At 42.4% G+C, this 21,287-nt stretch overlaps 1 protein-coding gene across 1 annotated transcript in view; it reads left to right on the top strand.

The window, feature by feature from the left end:
- Positions 1-21,287, top strand: part of ABCC3 (ATP binding cassette subfamily C member 3) — a 96,560-nt gene that overhangs the window by 42,893 nt on the left and 32,380 nt on the right. The window contains exons 7-13 of the mRNA XM_048487416.1: positions 2,249-2,382; positions 4,480-4,537; positions 7,401-7,619; positions 10,252-10,429; positions 14,822-14,983; positions 18,783-18,875; positions 20,216-20,419. Of these exons, the coding sequence (XP_048343373.1) occupies positions 2,249-2,382; positions 4,480-4,537; positions 7,401-7,619; positions 10,252-10,429; positions 14,822-14,983; positions 18,783-18,875; positions 20,216-20,419 (1,048 nt within the window). The remainder of the gene's footprint in view (positions 1-2,248; positions 2,383-4,479; positions 4,538-7,400; positions 7,620-10,251; positions 10,430-14,821; positions 14,984-18,782; positions 18,876-20,215; positions 20,420-21,287) is intronic.

Below are 21,287 nucleotides of genomic sequence, written 5' to 3' on the forward strand. Positions count from 1 at the left end.
ATGACTCAATGAGGGCACCTGGGGCTTTTGTCCCTGGATGTCCCCATTATAGCTACGCTACTGCTTCAGTGTCACTCTGCTTAGGATTGTATTATAAAAGGTATGAGTTACATTCAAGTTCTAAATTTTAACACTTTTGTTTTGTCAAAGGCCTTCACAGCTGGAATCACCTGACTGTCGTCAGTTTTCCAAGCTATGTGGCCATGATCTGGTCATTTTTGCTCCTGACGTTTCTCCCACTTCTAGGGCTGGTATCTTCCGAGATATGTCACTCTGTGATTTGTTTTTATCTCACCATGACAGGCCTATGAAGATGCTAGCCATAGATACGGGTATGTTACCCGAAGTGGTTTGAGTCTCTCTCTTTTATAGTGGGGATTTAGCAAGAGCAGACTCATCATCATCATCATCATCATCATCAACCTTTTTATTGGCATAAGTTTAAAATACAACAGGGAGGTTGAGGAGAATCAAGTTAAAATAAGTAGGTTCGGACATTTCCAGCAGTTAAAACAATAAATAAATAAACTAAAATCTGTGACGAATCTGCTGTGCCAGCGCCAGGAATTTGGCAACGTCTAGGGATCTCAAGAGCAGACTCCTGGCTTACAAAAAGGCCAGGCAAGCTCAAGACCTTGATTTCCAATTTTACACAAGTCAGTTTTTGCAAGAAACTTGCCCATTGTCTTCACGGGGTGTATGGTTCAGGGCTGGAGATGGGAACGCTTTCTAGGGCAGGGGTCATTGTGTTTATTTAATCCTGTCAGGAAAGGCGTGGAAGAGGCATTATGCAAGACTGATTTGGAGGGGGACAAGTCCAGACATAGTTCTGTTCCCTTGTGGATACACTGAACCAATGCAAAGAATGGGCTCCCTATTTTGGCACTGTGTTGCTGAACACAAGATAGGTATAGTCACCACTGTCCTCCAAACAGGGTTCCCTTAATCCGCCATAGGTCGATCTGGCATCAAAACATCAGAAGTCAAAACTACCAGTCCACGGCCACACAGCCCAGAAAACCCACAACAGTCAGTTGATTCTGGCCATGAAAGCCTTCAATAATACTTACTTTGGAATAAATTGCAGGTTGCACTTGTACAACTGGAATCAACATACCACTGATACATATATGCCGAATGGCTATAACAATACATTTTTACCACACATATTTTAGAGAAGATAGTTAGATGATTTTCTGTTAGATGATTTTTCATGTTAGGTGATTTTTCTGTGTTGTCCTAAGGAAGTACACTCTTCTGAAGTCACTGACCTCAGTGAACCTAGGACGGTGTTACTCAGTTTGGACTAGCACTGTTTGTGTGTACATTGTTGCACAGAGACACAATAAGGGTCAGTGTTCATATGTTGGATCACATTATTCTTTCAAGCAAAGCTCCTGGATTCCACAAGAAATTGAGAGGCATCAGGAAAGTTAGAGTTAACATGTGGAAACTAGTTGTGGACTGTTGGTGTGAATTTTTTTAAATACCCTCCATGACAGCTTATTTGGAGTATTTGTCCTAGACTCACTATGCAATCGTAGGTAACTATTTTCCTTTTTCTAAGGAAAATTTGTGGGCAAGTTGGGAAGTCTGTAGACAGACTTGACTCATCCATTCCCATAATGAAGATAATCTAATATGGTCTGATTCAGTGAGGGTTTCTGTTAGGTTCTTTCTAGTCTTTAAGGAGGTTATTAGTTTCATGGAGGAGAGGTCCATCAGTGGCCACCAGCTATGAAGAGGAGAGGGAACCTTCATAAACATCTGATATGCAGTTCTAGGAGGCAACATCAGGAAAAGGCCTTGGCCTTTGTGCTGTATTTCTTTAGATCTCCAGGGAAACTGGTTGGCCACGGAATTAAACAAGGTGCTACACTAGATGTGCCAGTGGTCTGATCCAGCAGGGCTCCTCATACGTTCTTAAGTACCCTTTGGCACGTTAGCACCATTTTTTGCACTTGCAGTCAGACCAGAACTCCATATTCACAAACTGCTGGAACCATTTTGACTTGGCACCATTTCTCATACTGCACTAATGGCACAGGATAACTTGGGGCAAGGAAGTGTACAATGGCCTGACATCAGGGCAATAATGCAGGATATCCTGGATAGTGAGGAATGGCAAGGTGGGACTCACACAAGCCAGAGCCACATATTCAATGTAGCATATAAATCTGGCATCAGTAAGGCTGAACTGACTAAATGGATTCAGAGGTACTGATCTGGTTTCTCTTCTCCAATACAGTTTGGCAATCCAGGGATATAAAAGACCTCTTGAAGATAAAGATTTGTGGTCTCTGAATGAGGATGATAGATCTGAATTGGTAGTACAGAGGCTCCAGAAAGAATGGGATAAGCAAAAGCAAGAAGTGCAACAGTAAGTTAACTTTTTTCTTATAGTGTGCATGTCTTCTATTTTTGTATTGTCAAAGGCTTTCATGGCTGGATTAAACTGATTCTGGTAGGTTTTCCGGGCTGTGTGGCCGTAGTCTGGTGGATTTTGTTCCTAACGTTTCGTCTGCATCTGTGGCTGGTATCTTCAGAGGTGTATCACAGAGAAAAGTCTGTTTCACACTGTTTCAGTATTCAGTGTGAAACAGACTTTTCTCTGTGATACACCTCTGAATATAGTGGGCCACTGCGAGTAGCAGAGAGCTGGACTAGATGGACTCTGGTCTGATCCAGCTGGCTTGTTCTTATGTTCTTATGTTCTTAAGATGCCAGCCACAGATGCAGGCAAAACATTAGGAACAAAATCCACCAAACCATGGCCACACAGCCCGGAAAACCCACCAGAACCAGTCTTCTATTTTTGTTTTTATAAATAAAACAGATCTTTATTCTGTATTTTAAAAGAAATCACAATGGTATTTGTTTGAGCATTTATATGCTACTTTCCTTCCCAGTAAGGACAGTATACAATGTTAAAATGGGAAAAGAGAATACTTTTGCGTGCAGAACGAGTCTTGGCCTCTCTCTGTTTCAGAGGTTTCCTGGTGTGTATTTTTGGATCAAGAACTAGATTTTCTCTCCCTTACACATTAAACAGAACTGTCAAGTGAAATAAAAGTTTGAAGAAATAAATACATCTGTAAATTATCAGTGTCCAGTTGAAAAAGAGATTCTAGCATTGGTATAATGCTGTGTAGCTACTCGCCCTTGACCCAGGAAGGTATGGAAGATAGATGTCACCAGGAGGTATCTAGATAACATCCATGGATCTGTAACTTCATGCCACTAGGAGTTGGGCGCCTTCCCATAGTCAAGTCAACAGAGTAGTACATTTTGCTTACCTCACTTCAGGCTGTGGCTTAAGCCCCTGCTGAGCTAGCCCTCCCATTCTTGTAGTAGACCTCAGAGACTCTGGTTTGAAGGACAGACACGCTAGGCTTAATTTTGAGTACAGTTGTCTCCAGCCTGGTGGGCGAAGTACAAAGACAAGCACATCATGGGCATTCTTAAAGAGAGCGCACTTGTTTTCCCAAACATGTTTCCATGGCCACAGACACACTTCACAGAGGAATACCATCAGTCTTGCCAATGTTGTGTGTGAGTCAAAGAGAGAATCCTGTATGAATATTTAAATTTTCAGAGGTTTCTCAAGTGACTGTCACTTTGAAAAATTTAGACTTCCAGAACGTTGTTGTCCATTTTATTCCCGGGCAGTCTGAACAGCTGACAGGCATGGGACTAGTGTGAATGTATTACTCTGCTCTTCAGGAGATGTTCCATGGAAAAAAGGAGGCTGTCTTTTCTCAGCTCACAAGTAATGCGTTGCAGTGCCAAATCGAAAGTGCTGAAGTTGTTGTCTCTGTGCGCTTTACAGAAACCTTACCTCTTGCTATTCACAAATATGATAATTTGGCAAGGATTCTCACCCTGACTAACCCAGTCTGTGAATAAAGTTACTTGTTTTTGTTAATGTTTCTCCTGCCTTGTGTTTCAGACAGACAAAGATTAGAAATAATAAGTGGGCCTTGATACCATTCCTTCCTTTATCATGAAGCTATTGTGTCTCAGTATGTGGACTTGCCTTTGCTTCTTCTAATCGTGCCTAGTATAAGTTTTCCTTGGATAGTGTCTGCTTCCTTATAATAGTATTTTTGGCAACCACAAGTATTTTGTGAGTGTTCCTGTCAGCTATAAAGATTTAAAGAACTTCATATTTCCCAGCAACTGCTCTTTTTGCATTTTTGTTCCTTAAAAAAAAAACAAAGACAAATGTGTAATGTTTGAAACCTGCTGTCTTTATCAGCGCACAAATGTGTAATTCTGTAGTCATCAGGGGAATTGTGCAATGAGGGCAACATTTTATCTTTTTAAAATCTGAAAATATTCTGAGGGCCTCACAGTGCAGCTTGAAGAAACCACATCCAGGATTTTATCAAACAGGCTGCTCAGAGTGTCACAAGTATTTCAAGCCAGTGTATCAACGTGCTGCAAGCGTGGATTATTTTGGTGGATAATTGTCCATAGTGACACATAGTGACACAGATGCTCACAGATCTGGTCTCGGCCATACCCAAGGTTATGGGTATGTTTGTTTTCTTACCACATATGTGATTTATTTAGATCATATGCTGTCTTTCTATTGAAAATGCTCAAACTGGCTCATGATAACATTATAAACCACAGATATCAACCATTGAGACAGAGTAGAAGTCTAAAACACAAGATTTTAAAATCAGCATCGTAACAGACTTCTCTCTGTGATACACCTCTGAAGATGCCAGCCACAGATGCAGGCAAAACGTTAGAAACAAGATCCACCAGACCACGGCCACACAGCCCGGAAAACCCACCAGAACCAGTTGAATCCGGCCGTGAAAGCCTTCGACAGCACACTAATTTAAAAAGTTATTTAGATTTGTTTAAGTCTTCATTTGGTTTCAGAAGGCCTGCAGTGAAGGGGACAAGCATAGCCCCTGGGAGGGAGTTGCAAAGGTTAGGGGATGCCACTGAAAAGAATGGGTCATTGACGAATGGAGCTATAATTGTCGGTTCCTGAAGCAATGTCTTGTTGAGTGATCTCCAGATATGAGTAGGTATATATGGGTGGAGGTGGTCTGTTATGTACTTTGGACTTGAACTTTTTAAGACTGGGTTCCTCCACCTTGTTGAGACTATGGGCATTCTTGAAATACTGAGCGCAGTTGGGTGTTGGGAAATTTTAAGCCAGTCACCCTCCTGTGATGGAGGCGGCTATTCCTGAGTGGGTGGTCTCTGAAGGGACAAAAGTGGTACCTCCCAGGTTCTTCTGAAACACCTCCTGCTCCACTGGGATTGAGGCAAGAACAAGACTGGCCCTTTGCTTTGGGGAAGAAGGATGTGGGTGTCAGAAAACATATTGGCATGTGCCCTGGTGTCCATAGACTCCGTGTTGGGTATCTCTGATATACAGCTTGAAAGTTTAAAATGAGCACGTTTTGAGCCCACAACTAAGCTGGGAACCAATGTAACTAAAACAGAATAAGTTTTGTATGCTCACTGCAATGAGCTCCTGCAAATTTATTGACTGCTGTAGTCTGTTCTAGTTGAAGTTTCTGGATCACATTCAAAGGTAGCCACACACAGAGCAATCCTGGGGGGCGGGGGTACCCCTCAAGAGGCAGTGTAAATACCCCTTGAGCTGGCATAAGGCACATTTACACTGGCACAGAGGCACTTATGCTGGTGTGGGTAGCCACACGGCAGTGCAGTGCTTCGGTGCCAACACTTGTACAGCACCAGCACTCCTCCGGTACCCACATCAGTGCCAAAGGGGGTGTTCTTTGGGTGTGGCCAGCTTTAGTCAGCTTTCTGAGCCATTTTGGCTGGGGAATGCCCCCATTTGCTGATGAGCTCCATAGAAAAGATAAATGGAGCTGCTGCATGCAGGGGTTGGGGGAGCACAGCAAACTCTTTGGCCGCACTATGGTTACGTCATCCCCAGCCACAGTGCAACTACTCCCTTCCCTCAGGATTCCACTGCCCAGGACAAAAATGCTTTCTTCCAAATTGCAGCAAGATTACTTGCCATGGAAAAGAATAGACTGCATGAGGTTGGACATGCATTTTTCTAGCTTCCCTGTTTTCAGTGGTCCAGTTTACCTCTGGGTGTACGCAGAGGAGGCATCCCCAAAAGAATTTAGATTTGATTCACAGTTTCCTTCCTGTTTTTTTGCTGCTGCTAGCAGTAAAGAGGATAGAAAGCAAACAAGAATGAAGGAAATACTATGCAGATAAGATGTTATTAAGCAGGCATATAGGAAGGCATCTGATTTATCTAAGGAAAAAGGTTAGGCATTTTTCAAACATAAGGCTGGACATTGAGGAAGGCTCCACTTTCAAATACACACTGCATCTGTAATTATAGGTGTGGTAGGAGGGACAGTGAAATGGTGTAAACCAAGAAATAATTAAAATAAAATAATCGGAGGGGGGGGGGAATATTGGAATATTCAGTAAGGAACTCAACAAAATAGCTTTTAAAGTCTTGTTACTGCATAAAATCAAAAAAATTGACTTTTGGAATGCTGCTGCCCTATTAAACAAGCAGCTAATTTAGAAGAAATTCTCCTAAGCAGAAGTTTTTATGTTTGTCGTAGCCCAGGCTTCAGAATATTGCTTTATGTCAAGGGTTTAATTAAAAATCTTTTAATCTTCATAATTATTGTCACACTAGCTGGCCAGTGGAGCATCAATCAGGTGCCCTGGCAGGTTGGAGTATGTATTTTTATAGCTGAACATGCTGGATACAGTGACTGCAGTCATAATATTTCAACGTTCATGGCTATTTTGGGACCATTTGTGAAAACGGTGAACAGATTCCAAATCTGCTGCCTTATGTTAACACAATTGAAATATTCTGCTCTAATAAATGTAATGCAGTTCTTAGCACCGTGTTTCAAAAAGTGGAACTGGTGTGATTTATGCTGGGTGGTGTTTGGGGTTTTTTAAGAGCTAAATAACTCCTTGATTTTGTCGAAGGCTTTTACGGCCGGAATCACTGGGGTGCTGTGTGGTTTCCGGGCTATATGGCCGTGTTCTAGCAGCATTCTCTCCTGACGTTTCGCCTGCATCTGTGGCTGGCATCTTTAGATCCTCTGAAGATGCCAGCCACAGATGCAGGCAGAAACAACAGGCATGCTAAATGCAACCGAAGCTCCACGCTTTCTTCCTGTTAACTGTGGGGAGACAAAATAGTGGCCCTGTAAGTCTGCTATAGGAGGGCTGTCACCACAGCACTGGTCTTGAGAATTCTGAAACGCAGTAACTGATGACCAGCCCGGTTCCACTTTGAGACCTGAAATGATATAGTGGGCCATGCCACTCCGATATGTGAGATATGCAGTCAGTGTTTTAAAAACAGCTCTCCTTTCCAACTGATGTGTTTCATTGTCTGATGTGGGACAAAGGAATTATTCTATACCCAAAGCTCTGGCACAAATCGATGAAGATAATATTGGTGGCCGGGCGGGAAGCAGAACAGAAATCCTGTTGAGCAGTAACAGAAAGCAGAAGGAGCCTTCTTTTCTGAAAGCCTTACTGAGGACTTTTGGCCCATACTTCTTAATTGGCTCCTTCTACAAACTGATCCAAGATCTCTTGTCTTTTGTCAACCCCCAGTTACTAAGGTAAGGTCCACTTCCACTGTGACTTTTCATGTCAGAATTAATTTTTATTCGAACTCTAGAAATTTGAATGATACCTAAGAGGTGATAAGTTTAAAATAGTGCGTGTTTGGTGTTGTGTGTCCTCATTTATTGCACCCCATCCTCACTGGCAACTTATGAATATACGGTTCTGATGTCTTCCCTATTTGCATGGCATATGCAGGAAACTGCGGATGAGAATAGCAGTCCTTAAAGTGGAAGAAGGGATGTTGGCAGGAAAACATTGTGTTCCTTTCTCAAGTACTCTTTTCTGTGTTTCCATTTTCGCACAGAAACACTGTACTAGAAGCCCCTGTGACAAACATGCTCTTGGAGCGATTAAACTGTATGATATCCTTCTTGCACCCCATTCACAGTTGACAATGTTTCACACAAAGGGGCAGGTTTGTGCAGATCCCTCATTGCTACTGCAGTGGCCAATACAGTGTAACGACAGCAAGGTGTCCACATGGCAGGTTTCTTTTCAGTTTTCTGCCACAGTCCCCTGACAGTGGCTATACTCACACTGGTGTTACTGGGACTTTGTCAGTATTTTTAATTGACAGTTGACTCTCATTGTATCATTAAGACATAACAACCTATTTTATCAGGTTCCCTGAACTCCCAGCATTCTTTTTTTTTAAAAAAAAAAATCAGTCTTTATCCCTTTTATTGCAGAAGTAGATATCTCTGCAACAAAAGAGGGTAGAGACTTTTGTTTTTAAATGCAATCCAGGAATTCAGTGAACCTGATGCTCTAATTGTTATAATTGTCCTCACTTGGACAAACTCACTTGGAGACAGAGAAGAAGTGGCCACAGTGGCGACAGGTGTAGGGATCTTCCATATGGAAAGAAAATCTGAATAGCCTCTGCAATTGGAAAATCCATATGATAATTCTCAGGTCTGACATGTGCATGTATTTTAGTGTGTGTGTGCGTGCTGCTGAGCCATTAAATTAAGTTCAGCTTCTCAGTCCCCTGTTGACTCCATGATTTGCCCAGTGAAATGCACATGTCTGTCACAAACAGTGAACTCTAATTACAGGGAAAAAATGTTAGTTTCAAGTAGACAACACAAGGTTGACTCAGCCTTCCATTCTTCTGAGGTTGGTAAAATGAGTACCCAGCTTGCTGGGGGTGAAGTGTAGACAGCTAGGGAAGGCAACGACAAACCACCCCATAAACATTGTCTGCCTAGTAAAAGTTGTGATGTGACATTACTCCTTGGGTCAGTAATGATCTGGTACTTGCACAGAGGGTATACCTTTATCTTTTTAATAGCCAGTTTAAGTTTCTTCAGCTTGTTTCAAAACCTGGTGGTGAACTTAGACCCAAAAACTTCCCTCTTTTGTTTGTCAAATGTGGTTACTGATGAGAAACGAGAAGTTTCTTTTCATAGACTGGCACTCTCTGCTGCAAATTTAGCAGTTTACAAGTATTTGGTTAATTGTTGAAATATCTCCTTTTCCTGTCCTTGACAGCCACAAATGGTCCATCACCTTGGACCATCAAAGGAATGTTCACAGTTTGATGTACTTCATTTATACCCTGCCTTTCTCTCCAGTGGGAACTCGTTGTTCTTTTCTCCATGTTATCCTTACAACATCCCTGTTACATAGGTTAGGCTGAGAGTGTGGAACTAGCCAAAGCTCACCACAAGCTTATGTGGAAGAATAGAGATTCAAACTGAAGTTTCCTAGATTCTCCAATCCCAGTGCTCTGATCCAGAGGCGTAGCTGGGCCAAACTGCGCCGGGTGTGCATTCTACATTTTCGGGGCCCACTTGAGGTGCCCGCGCAGTTGCTCCCCCCACTCCCCAGCAGCCCCCCTTCCCACTTGCATGGTTCCTTTTCCAGAACACTTTTTTCGAATGGCTGCAAAGGCCTTGTCCTCAGTAAAAAAAAAAAAGGTCTAATGGGAACTATACTTTCCAGGAGACCTTGTGAGCCCCAAGGTCTCCTGGGAATTGTAGTTCCTCACCCTGTTTTTACTGAGAACAAGGCCTTTTGAAGCTTTCTAGAGAGGTAGTCAACATGACTGCACTCCAGTCTGGAGACTGACCATGGCCTAACATAAGCTTTGAACCTTGCTAGGAGATGCATCTGGTACTCAACAGTATAGAAATAGAGCAAATGTTCTAGTTTTTATTCTACTGCCCATTTTTTAAAGTTTTCTGCCTTTTTTGCCTTTTAAAAATACAGTGTAAATTTGGGATATGCCTTTTATAATGCTTTTACTTTTTAAATATCAAACTGTATCTTCATCCTTTCTGTCTCATGTTCATGCTTTGGTTATGTCTAACAGGTTGTTTGGCTCTCAATATTATTATTTTTAAAATATAAGAGGCTGACCTTCCATCACAGTGCCCTCCTATCTCCACACTGACATACTTTCCACTGTAATAGTGTGTTACATTTAAGGAGGGTCTTTAACCTCATTGTTTTGAAATGCCCTCCAAGTAAAGCTTCAGTCTGAGAAGAATTACTTACATTGGTGCTAAGGAAGTTGAGCTACCTTTTGCTATAGGTAAACAGTTTGGAGTGTGTTTGTTCTGTCTCACTGCTCTCAGTGGTTCTTTTTGTTAATGTCTTTCTTTCAATCTTCCTAAACAGCGTGTTAATAAGATTCATTAAAGATAAAAATGCCCCTTTATGGTGGGGGTATGTGATCGCAGCTTTGATGTTTTTCTCTGCTGTGCTGCTGACAATAATCCTTCACCAGCATTTCCAGTATTGCTTTGTTACTGGCATGAGACTGAGAACTGGCATCGTAGGGATGATCTACAGAAAGGTAAGAACAGATGACTGCTTTGCATAGCTCAAGTTGCGGCAGAAATTGTCCTTGATATTGTGAAGCCAGTAGTGGGCAAAGGGATATAGGGGGAAGAAGTATATAGTGATGCTGTGATGTTATAATGTTGATGCTTTATTGCTGTAATTTCGAGGTTGAAATGTTATATTTATTCTAGTTAGAATGCTGTGTCTTAATGTTATGTTATTCTTTCCATGTTTATTGATGTTAGGTTTTTGTTAGTAGTTCTTGAATGTTATGATATTGTTATTCTTATTTTGCAGCTGTTGCTTACCGCCCTGAGCCTTCTGGGGGAGGGCGGTGTACAAATCTAATAAACCATAAACCATACCATTTGGTTTCTAAATGGATATTTCACTGAAAAAATATGTTCCTTGCTCTATATCTGTCTATGGGTCTGTGTGTATGTGTGTTTTGGAACAAATATGCTGACAGATTTGGGGGCAATTATTCAACACCTAGCTAGCATGCCCCCTTCTGCAAGGAAATGTGCCAAATTTAGGTTATGATTTTATGTCTGAAAAATAACCCTGTTCGCACAAGAGCTGTTATGTGCTTATCAAGATAGATGCTTTTGCAAAACCTGAATTAAACTAATGTGGTTAGGTATTATGCAAATCATTTTCTCTAACATTAGGCAGGCTGTTCAGGCCTCTAATGGTGTCATTGTTTGATGTGGTTGGTTTTATGTTTGCATTTGCATATTGGACAGAACTGCAAGGCTAACATTTGTTTTGCCATTTTGCAGTGACCCAGTGGTCACAGATAAATAAATGATATTGAACAATATGTTCCAAGTGCACTCAACAGTACAACAGCCAAGCACTGGATGCTAGCACATGTCAGCTAGACAACAATGATCTTGGTGCATGTTTGCCCTTTGGTTGATAAGTATAAAAAGCATGACATCAATCTTGGAGCAGTTTCATATTATATAAACCACTGCAAAATTAGAGATTCCTGAAAAAGTCCATCAGGTCTTAAATAACTTAATAGCAAATATTTTAAAACTTAAAAATTGGAATTTTTTCACTACATGTGAAATGTAACCAGAGGCGGAGCTACCAGGGGTGGGAAATGGCCCTCGTCCCCCCCCCCCCGCGGCACACCCCAACTCCGCCTCTCCCTTATTGAATCAAGTGCAGGCTGGAGAAGAAGCCTGTTCACTTTGGGCTGAAAATGGCCTGACAGTAACTACATTTCCCAGGAGACCTTGCAAGCCCCAAGGTCTCATGGAAAGTGTAGTTCCCACCAGGCCATTTTCAGCCCGAAGGGGCTGAGCTGCTTTCAGGCGCTGGCTCAAACTAAGATGTGGTGGGGAGCAGGAAACCTCCCAGTGAGCAAGAAAACACAGAGTGCTTTTGAAGGCACTCTGGCCCAACTATCGCCTGCTGGAATGTAATGTCCCTGGTTTGTTCCCATATATGCATTCACAAAATGTATTAGAATGAGTAGAACAAAACCTAGCTGCAGTTCTAAAAAGGGGAACATTCTACCCCTGTGACCAAATGCTTTGGGCTCTACCTCTGGGAATGTGGCTGAAGTGTCACCTGCATCCATTAGTGCTGATCCATTTTGGCAACAGCTGTCTTTCCAACAAAGCTTTTTAGAACCAAATTGAATGGAAAACATCTTCCTTGGAGAGGTGAGAGTTATTAATATTTATAATTAGTGCAATTTCTGGATAGTGTACTTCAGGCAACTGCAAAAGGTTTATCTCAACTGAGATAATCCTGCATACATAATTCCAAGTTTCTTCTCAGTGTTCTGACATTTACAATCTGTTCATAAATACTTCCACATAATTCAAATTCCACACATACCCGAGCTGCTACCCTCTTGTCCCATTAATTCTTCACTACTTAAGTATACTTCAGTTTAATGCTCAACTCTGGTTTGTGCCACAACCAAATACCTTGTTCCTGCGTTTCCTTAATTCTGCAATTATTACTTAGAGTAGACTCACATAATTGTGGTATTCATTCACAAATACCCAAAACTGCATAAGATCTTACATAGCTTGTGAAGGGGATTTAATATTTTGTTAGCAAGACAGCATGAATTTGGTTTTGAATTATTTTTCCATGAGGTCAAAATTGGCCTTGATGTAACCAGTCATTATGTTCTTCTATGTTTTGCACATTCTTGGCACAGCAAATTTTACTACCTACCTTGTGCCTGATCTCTGTTTTACTGCTTATGGAATTATGAAGGTGTATAATCATCTCCTGGGTAGCTGTATGGAAGGGTCCCAAGAATTAGTTTGCGCTATATTAAAGTATCTATGATGTATGATGTATGATAACTTAGCATCATATGTTTTATATCAATTTGATATTTTTTTTAAAACCGAAACTTCTTTGGGCTTCATGTTCAAAGCTTAATGAACATGTGACAATTGAAAATACTTCTTGAATTAATAGTATTGGAATGCATTTGTGTCTACATACATATTGTGACTTCAACATTTGTGATTGTTTACATACACAGTACATATATACTTGCAGGCCTTTAACAGTGTGCCTGATATCCCAGTTACAGCTTGTGAAATTCTCAAATACTCCTTTGTGCTAAACCATCTAATGACTCAGATGTTTTGCAAGTTCTGCCCATGAGTTTGCTTAGGTGTGTATACTCAAATTATTGCATCTTGTAAAGGCACAGTGCATACCAGAAGCTTTTTACCTTTTCAATGAGTTGCCGGCATATTGATGCAGATAAGCTTACAAAATAACCTATTGCACAACATCATCCATTCAGCTTGCAACTGCTCCGTAAATTGACTTGTTTCCAAATCTTCTGGCAACATAGAAACCAGTTCTTCATAACAGTTTTCTGTAAAGAGTTCTCAGTTTAAAGCTTTCTAATATGGAAACCTGTATTTTTTGTGATTGGGATGTCAAACTGTGGTAATACAACATCATGTAAAGTGAAGGCTGTTCAGCTCTCTGCTAACAACAATAATAATGTGTAGCATTTTTCTAGCACAAGTTTTAAAAACTATATAAAATAGGCGTCGTTCAGGAGAGCTTTTCTGTAAAGGTAACAAAGCAATAGGATGTATTGTCGAAGGCTTTCATGGCTGTTGTGGGCTTTCTGGGTTGTATGGCCATGGTTTGGTAAATCTTGTTCCTGACGTTTCGCCTGCATCTGTGGCTGGCATCTTCAGAGATGTATCACAGAGAGAAGTGTGTTACACACAGTGATCTAGCAGACCACGGCCACACAGCCCGGAAAGCCCAAAGCAATAGGAGCCCAGTGGTAGAGAATGGTAAACTGCAGTACTGCAGTCAAAGCTCTGCTGCTCTCTACCTGAGCTTGATCCTGACAGAAATTTGTTTCAGGTTGCCAGCTCAAGGTTGATTCAGTCTTCTGTCCTCCTGAGGTTCGTAAAATGAATATCCATCTTCCGGGGAGTAAAGTGAAGATGACTGGGGAAAGCAATGGCAAACCACCCTGTAGCATAGTCTGCCAAATAAACATTGTGACATGGCATCACCCCATGAGTCCCTGATGATTGTAAAGGACCTTTAATACCGTAACATAGTAGTTCAAGAGGGTGCTTTATAAAGGGAAGGGACTATGGATTTTACCACTATGTCAGACATATTATCTGTTTGCTCCATTTATTACTCTCTTGACATTTCATTGTTTTCTATTGATTTAACAACATTTTTCTTCATTATACCCACACTCTGTATCATGCCTAATATGCTATGCTCATTCAGATAATCCTAGTCCTAGTGCATTGTTCATTAGATTGCATTAATTTACTTGGCATAATCTGTTCTCTTATAACAGGGGTAGGGAACCTGCGGCTCTCCAGATGTCCAGGAACTACAATTCCCATCAGCCTCTGTCAGCATGGCCAATTGGCCATGCTGGTAGGGGCTGATGGGAATTGTAGTTCCTGAACATCTGGAGAGCCGCAGGTTCCCTACCCCTGTCTTATAAGGACCATATATGCAAACAGTATCTCAGTTATGGTGCTGTCTGGTGTTATCCCCATAATCATTAGGACAATTGAAAGACAAATAGTATTTATGAGGATGCCTTGTGAATTCCTGGCTAGACTGAGACATAGAACCTAGAGCATCCAGCTCATGCTCTTAATCAGTAGGCTACACTACACACAACATTACTAATGTAGTTTTAGTGTTACCATTCATGGATCCAGCAAGAGCTGTCACCAAGGTAAAATTAGCTTGTATTCTCTTGCTTTTGTAGTTTTGGGGACTTTGTAAACAAAAAGCAAATGTTTGTAGTAGCAATACCCAGGTTGTCATAGAGGTCCGAAGTGTGCTACGTTCAGATAGTTTATGGGATAAGTGAAATAAGTATAACTAAATGAGATTTTTACTGTCTGTTCAGTCTTTAGTCATTACCAACTCAGCAAAGCGCTCCTCAACTGTTGGAGAAGTTGTCAACCTGATGTCAGTGGATGCCCAGAGATTCATGGATTTGACGACCTTTTTAAACATGTTATGGTCTGCCCCACTCCAGATTTGCCTGGCTTTATACTTTCTCTGGCAGGTATAAAACTTCTTTGTCTCTTCTCTCTCCTTTGGCTCAATGTGGAACTATCACTACTGTCATATATTCTAGTAGTGAAGTGTGACCCCATCTGAAGATACTTGAATTGGGGCACTTATTACAGAAGGGAGTTTTTTCAACAAACTTTGGGAAGAATAATCTGAAAACCAAGGAAAACATGAAAGGGGAGTAGAAATATTCTAAATTATAGGAGTGTTGTCTGCACATGCCCAGACAGTACCTTTCTATTGAAGCCATGGGTGGGGTGGTGAGTGGGAGGCATTGTAGCCAGGCTGTGGCTGGTGAGTGGCTGGCCTCTGGCTGAGGTGGGTAGATGGGAAGGGCAGCAGGGAGCACTGGGGAGGGCAGCAGGGAGGAGAAACTGCAGCTGCCAAATAATGTTACTGGGCTGGGAGAGGAGCCACTGCTGTTGCTCCAAATTTGAGGGGGCCCCCCATCACTGTCAAGGCCCCAGGCCTGAATCAACTCCCAGCATCACTGTTGCAGGGCCCGGGCCTGGTACATCTCTTCACCTTGCCACCAGCCCACACTATCGCCACCCTGGGCCTGTTGTAGCTCTCAGTGTTGTTGCAGTCCCTGGCACAACTCTCTGCCTTGGAACATGTTAGCATAATCCACCCAAGGATGCTCCCTTAGAATGTGGGCATGGGTTGAGTGCTGAGGGTGGTAGTAGGCAGAGCACAAAAGGGGGTGGTGGAGAGGGGAGGAAAGAAAGGCAGGGGAGGTGATGCTGAGGATGGGGGGGTGTATGGGTAGGCAGAGTAGTATGAACGGGGGTAGCCAGAGCAGTGAGGTTGAAAGTGGGGTGTGGAAGAGGGGAGGAAGGAAAGGCAGGGGAATGGGATGTTCCCTCCCTACATGTTCCCTGAAGGCCCCTGCTTTTATGTTCTAATTCTCAATGCAGCCAACTCTGAGGATAGTTAAATCCAGTATTGGAGCCAAGAATAAAGATAGATCTTTCTGTGAATCTGAAAAATGCCCCTGGTTTGCAGAAAAATCTGATATCTAAACAATTAAATATTGGGGGAGGAATTAAACAAATGATAAAAGGAACACCTCTAGTTTTAAGAAAGGGCAATCACAATAGTTTTGCCATCACTCCAGGATTGGTTTCTGTCAGTAAAAGGCAGAGAGAGGGGGCAGGATCCTTTCCAGAACTGTTTTGGCCTTTGAAGGAGGATTATTAGGGCCAGGACTGGCAGCAACCACCATGCAGCTTGCTACCACTTGATTTGCATGACTTCTGTAGGTCTGGCTGCTTGCTACTGTTCAACAGCAATAAAATACTGTTCAACCCAATAAAAGCCAGTGTTATAGAGCTTCAGACAAGAGTGTGGAAGACTCAGGTTCACATCAACACTCTGCCACGGAAACTTACTGGTTGACCTTGGAAAAGTCACATACTGTCAACCTCACTGTGTTGTGAGCAGAGGAGACTGATATAAGCCGCCTTGGTCCCCACTGTGGAGAAAAGTAGGGGATAAATGAAGTAAATAAATAATAAATATAGGTGAAAAGGGGAGACAGATAAAGGGTAGGTTAGTGGATGGCTAAGAAGGAGAGAGTGAGGCACTGAAAGGGAAGAGGATGTAGGAGTTGGCAGGAAGAGGGGAAAGGAGATAGAGCAGGGAGGGGACACAGGGAAAGTGAGGTGCCTCCTGCAAGTTCGTGTGGGATCCATACCATGCAGGTAGGCCTGCCCCAGCAGCTGGAACTATACAACTGGGCCACAGTTTTCATACAGCTGCAGAAAGGGGGGCAACCCTGACGATGGAGGACTAGATGAAGGTTGGATGGCTCTTGAATGGCAGGGAAAGAAGGTGGGGTTTTCAGGAGAGCGAAAGAGAAAGTAGTGCAAAGGGGGAAAGGAGATTACCACACACAAGTCCTTGTGGGTCCCCTGTTTGGTAAACTAAACTCAAGTTCGATCCAGCCTGTAGAACCTTTAGAGAAAGTTACATTGGCTGCATTTAACCATTCAATTTAATTGCAGTTAAATAAAAATACACCCAGACCCAACTTGTGCAGAGCTCACTTGCTTGCTGGCTCCTTCCCTTTTCCTCCTTGCATGGAGCACAGTGAAAGAGCAGTTGGTTTAACACTAACTCCAGTGAACTGTGACATACAAATTGTAGGTGCACAGCTTAGCTGGGGCTAGTTTTTGTTCCACTAAATGGGATCGTAAAGCAGAATTAAACCCTCGTTAAAAACTGTTTTGTGAGGGGAAGAAATGAATTCTGGCTAAGTCACATAAACAAAGCTAGTCTGAGGTCATCATCCTTGTTTCCTCTCATCCCATGTCAGAGGAAAGAGCAAACCCACATAAGAGCTTGACATAAATTGGGCACATTCATATTTCTATTTAACCATGGTTAAACTAGGCATCTGAATACACCTTGTGGCCATCAGAACAGGGCCGGAATCTTTAAACAGACGACAAGGTGACCAGGACATCATGGGGGAGGAGATGCCAGCTGTGGGTGGAACCTGTGTGGGCAAGCTGCACATTTAAAAGGAGACAAGGAGTAGGTGAGGAGGGAGGTAGAACAGTAGCAAGCGATGCTCAGGAGCCTGCATGTAGCTGGGGGAGAAAGGAGACACCTGGGATGAGTGAAGCAGCTCTGACCTGTTGGATGGGTGCCAGCTCCAGCTGGAAAATCTTTGCGAAAGGCAAGGGAAGAGGGCACTGCACTAAAGGTAACAAAGCTTACCCAGAGAATTCAAGGTAAGCAGCCCTGGGGACTGAGGCTTGTGAGGAAGTCTGTGAGGGAAGCACACTCAAAGGTCAAGGAGGACACCCTGAGAAGTCAAGCCCAGCTCCCAATCTGAAGTCACAGCACCTTTGTCACACAGCCAAAATAGACAACTGCTCGCTTCCTTCAGAATTCTAGATAAGGGTTTTTTAAATGTTTTTCATGTGTAAGTGACTATGAGGACCAGTGCACATGCAACAAAAATCCATGTGGTGGACAAGTTGAAGTTCTATCCTGTTGAAGTTCTATCCTGGGAACTCAGTCCCCAGGCATGTGGGTTCCATTTGGATCAGGACCATTGCACACAAAGAGAAAGGACTTAGCCTCCCTCTCCAGCACAGTTTTCCTGCTATTTGCCCCACTGGGGAACTTACATGTAGTCATCAGAACATGTAAGTTTCCCCAGTGGGGAAATGGGTTTCCAGTGCTGTGGAAACAGCTTCAGCTCCTTCTCCCTGTATGTCATGGTCCTGACCCAGGTTGGGCCTTTTCATGCCTGGGAGGATCTACCAGCCCACATCTCCAGCTGTGTGTCTATTCCAAAGTTCTCATGTCTGCCTCATAGACTTTGTAATGTGTGATTCAACCCTTAATTGAGAGGCTTGCCTGTTGACACGCAATCAGCCCTCACTGTTGTGTGAAAGTCCACAAGCGAGTTGCAGATCAGAAACACAACTAGATAACTCTGCTTTGGGTTTCTTTTGACTTCCATGTTCAGTGCAGATACAATTACTATTAAAGAGGCATAACAAGAGTACCTTGGTATGGAGGCCTATGGTTGGTGTCAGGCAGGGTAGGAGTAAGTAATCATCATCTGCATTGTTATTGATGAGGTTGCTGCAAAACATCAGGTTAGTCTAAAAAAACCTGATATCCCACTGCACTCCACATTATTGCTAGATTCTAGGTATGTGTTATTTCGGGAATGCTTATTGTTATCAGAGAATTGCGAATCAACATTTCTAGCTTTATAAAATGCTAAGTACATGAGAACGGAATGATGATTGACTTTTCATCCTGTGAAGGCTTTAGGACCTTCTGTGCTGGCAGGAGTTGCTGTGATGGTCTTACTCATTCCACTCAATGCTGTGATTGCCATGAAAACCAGAGCATTCCAGGTACGTGAAATCTAGCCCTGTCTTCTTTTGCTTGGCAAGGGGAAACAGGAGGGCCATGATCAGTAGCAATTTGACTGCTATGTAGAGAGCTCTGCTATTGTGTACCTGCCCTTGGACCTCTTCCTGTCCTTAAATATGTTAGCCTTTTCCTGACCCTCTTGACCTGCATCAAATTCTTGTTCCTGAATCCTTGATACAGTCCTGTTTATCTTCTGCCCTGGACATAGTACTAATTGGTGTCTTGCCTGAACCTGATTCTACATAGCATAGCCTCTCTACTTAACCCCTCTTCTCTGTGCAGTGATTGCAGAAACATTCTCATAATACTTGGTTAGTGCTTCCTCTTTATAATTTCTGTGCTTGTCCAGAATGGAAGGAGCATGACTGGAGGTCTTGTCCAGAGAGTGGGAGGAAGCAATGTTCTTCACTTTGGCCCCATCTGCACATGCAGAATAATGCATTTTCAATTGACTTTGCAGCTGGATTTTACTGTGCAGAATAGCAAAATCCACTTGCAAGCAATTGTGAAAATGGATTGAAAGTGCATTATTCTGCTTGTGCGGAAGGGGCCTTCGTTAGCCACTGCATTTGCTCAGTTGCTGAGCAGGCTGGTGGATGTGTGCAAAAGAGGCTAAGCAGTCACTCTTTCATTCATACTGAATGGGTGGGAGAGGCCTTTGTTTTTTTCTGCCTTGCTCATGTTTTGGTACCTTCATGTTTTAGTTCTACTGTTTGTCTTCCTGGTTCCCATCCATAAATGCATAGATTTTCCCTCTCTGTATAGTTTTCTATAGATACAAAAATATGTTGCATTTCTTAGATTTTAATGGGGTAGCCATAAAGAGGTCGTTTCAGTATGTTTTGGAAAGGGTAGATTGCCTTGTTGTGTTTGCATGGGCTTGAATAATCAAAGTGTACCCCGCAAAGGTCTTTCCAAGCCATTCTTCTAAAGATTTTTTTGCTGGAAATGCTGGGGAGTGAAACTGGACCCTTCTACATATAAAGAAGGATCCCTACCCCTTTTACTACAATAAAAACAAGCACAAAGCTATTTTTAAGCTGTCTATGCCCAGGACTGTGGATACTTGCAATGAATGAATTATACTTGCAAACATTTGTGACCACAATTTACCCTGTCTACCGAGCCCATTAAAAACATTAGCTTGTAACCAGAGTATCTGTCTACAGTGCCATATGGGTGTTCATTTACAACAATGAAGGTAGTATTTCATAGTTTATTGGGATATATTTTTTTCACATGGAGATCCAGACATCGAGACCATTTTCAGCACAAGGTGTTAGTCTAGGCATAGTAGCTAATAATGTCTCAAATCATTTAGGTGGAACAGATGAGGTACAAAGACTCCCGTATTAAGCTGATGAATGAAATTCTCAGTGGCATAAAGGTGTTGAAGCTATATGCTTGGGAGCCATCCTTTGCAGAGAAGGTTCTGGAGATACGGAAGAATGAACTCAGAGTCTTGAAGAAGGCGGCTTATCTCAATTCTTTGTCAACATTTGCGTGGGTTAGCGCACCATTTCTGGTAAGATTTACTGGTGTACCTTGCAATTATATCAGAGGAGCTGTGACATCGCAGGGCCATCCCTCTGTAACTTTTCAGGGGGAAGAAGAAAAACCTGAGAAATGCCTGCAGTTGAAAGGCACTGTTCCTATTTGAATTTTTTTAAGCTTGCAGTTTAAAAGAAGGCACACTTTCACTCTTGTGCCAAATCCTGTGGAAATTATAAATTGGCAGCCGTTCTAACTTTCATGCTATGTGATCAATACAGACTTTGCCAAGTCTGTCAGCTTCGGCTCCAGGCAGTTTCAGCTCTACTCAACTCTTTTTTTATATATACCACTAACTGGGCTCATCCATCAGTGCAGTGCTAATGCAGAAATAGATAATTTATAGTATTGGTACCAAACTAAATGAGAAAATAAACAGAAACGCATATACTAGATTGCAGAAATTAGGAACTAAGGGGAGTATGCCTGTCACACCTGTTCTGCAGTTGCTTCATTAGCTACCAATTTGTTCCCAGGTGCAATTCAAGGTACTGACCATTTTACCTAGGGCTATTTCGTTAACGGTCAGTACCTTGAATTGCACCTGGGAACGAATTGGTAGCTAATGAAGCGACTGCAGAACAGGTGCAATTGGCATGTGCCCCTTAGTTCCTGATAATAATCAAGCTGAGGTCTTAACTAGTATACAGGTCCTATTGGCTATTCAAATTACTTTGCCATCTTCTGGAAGAATCTGGACCTCATTGTCTCCCTGTGTATGTAACATCCATAGAAGTTACAAAGCCAGTCCAGTGCTCTGTCATATCTTTTAACAGCAAATTTGATGGCAAGTACCTGTCAGTAGGACAGTGAAGTGGAACTTGCAGGCAAGGGAGGGGTGT

This window comes from Sphaerodactylus townsendi, linkage group LG03 (genome assembly GCF_021028975.2).
Source record: "Sphaerodactylus townsendi isolate TG3544 linkage group LG03, MPM_Stown_v2.3, whole genome shotgun sequence".
NCBI classification, from domain to species: domain Eukaryota; kingdom Metazoa; phylum Chordata; class Lepidosauria; order Squamata; family Sphaerodactylidae; genus Sphaerodactylus; species Sphaerodactylus townsendi.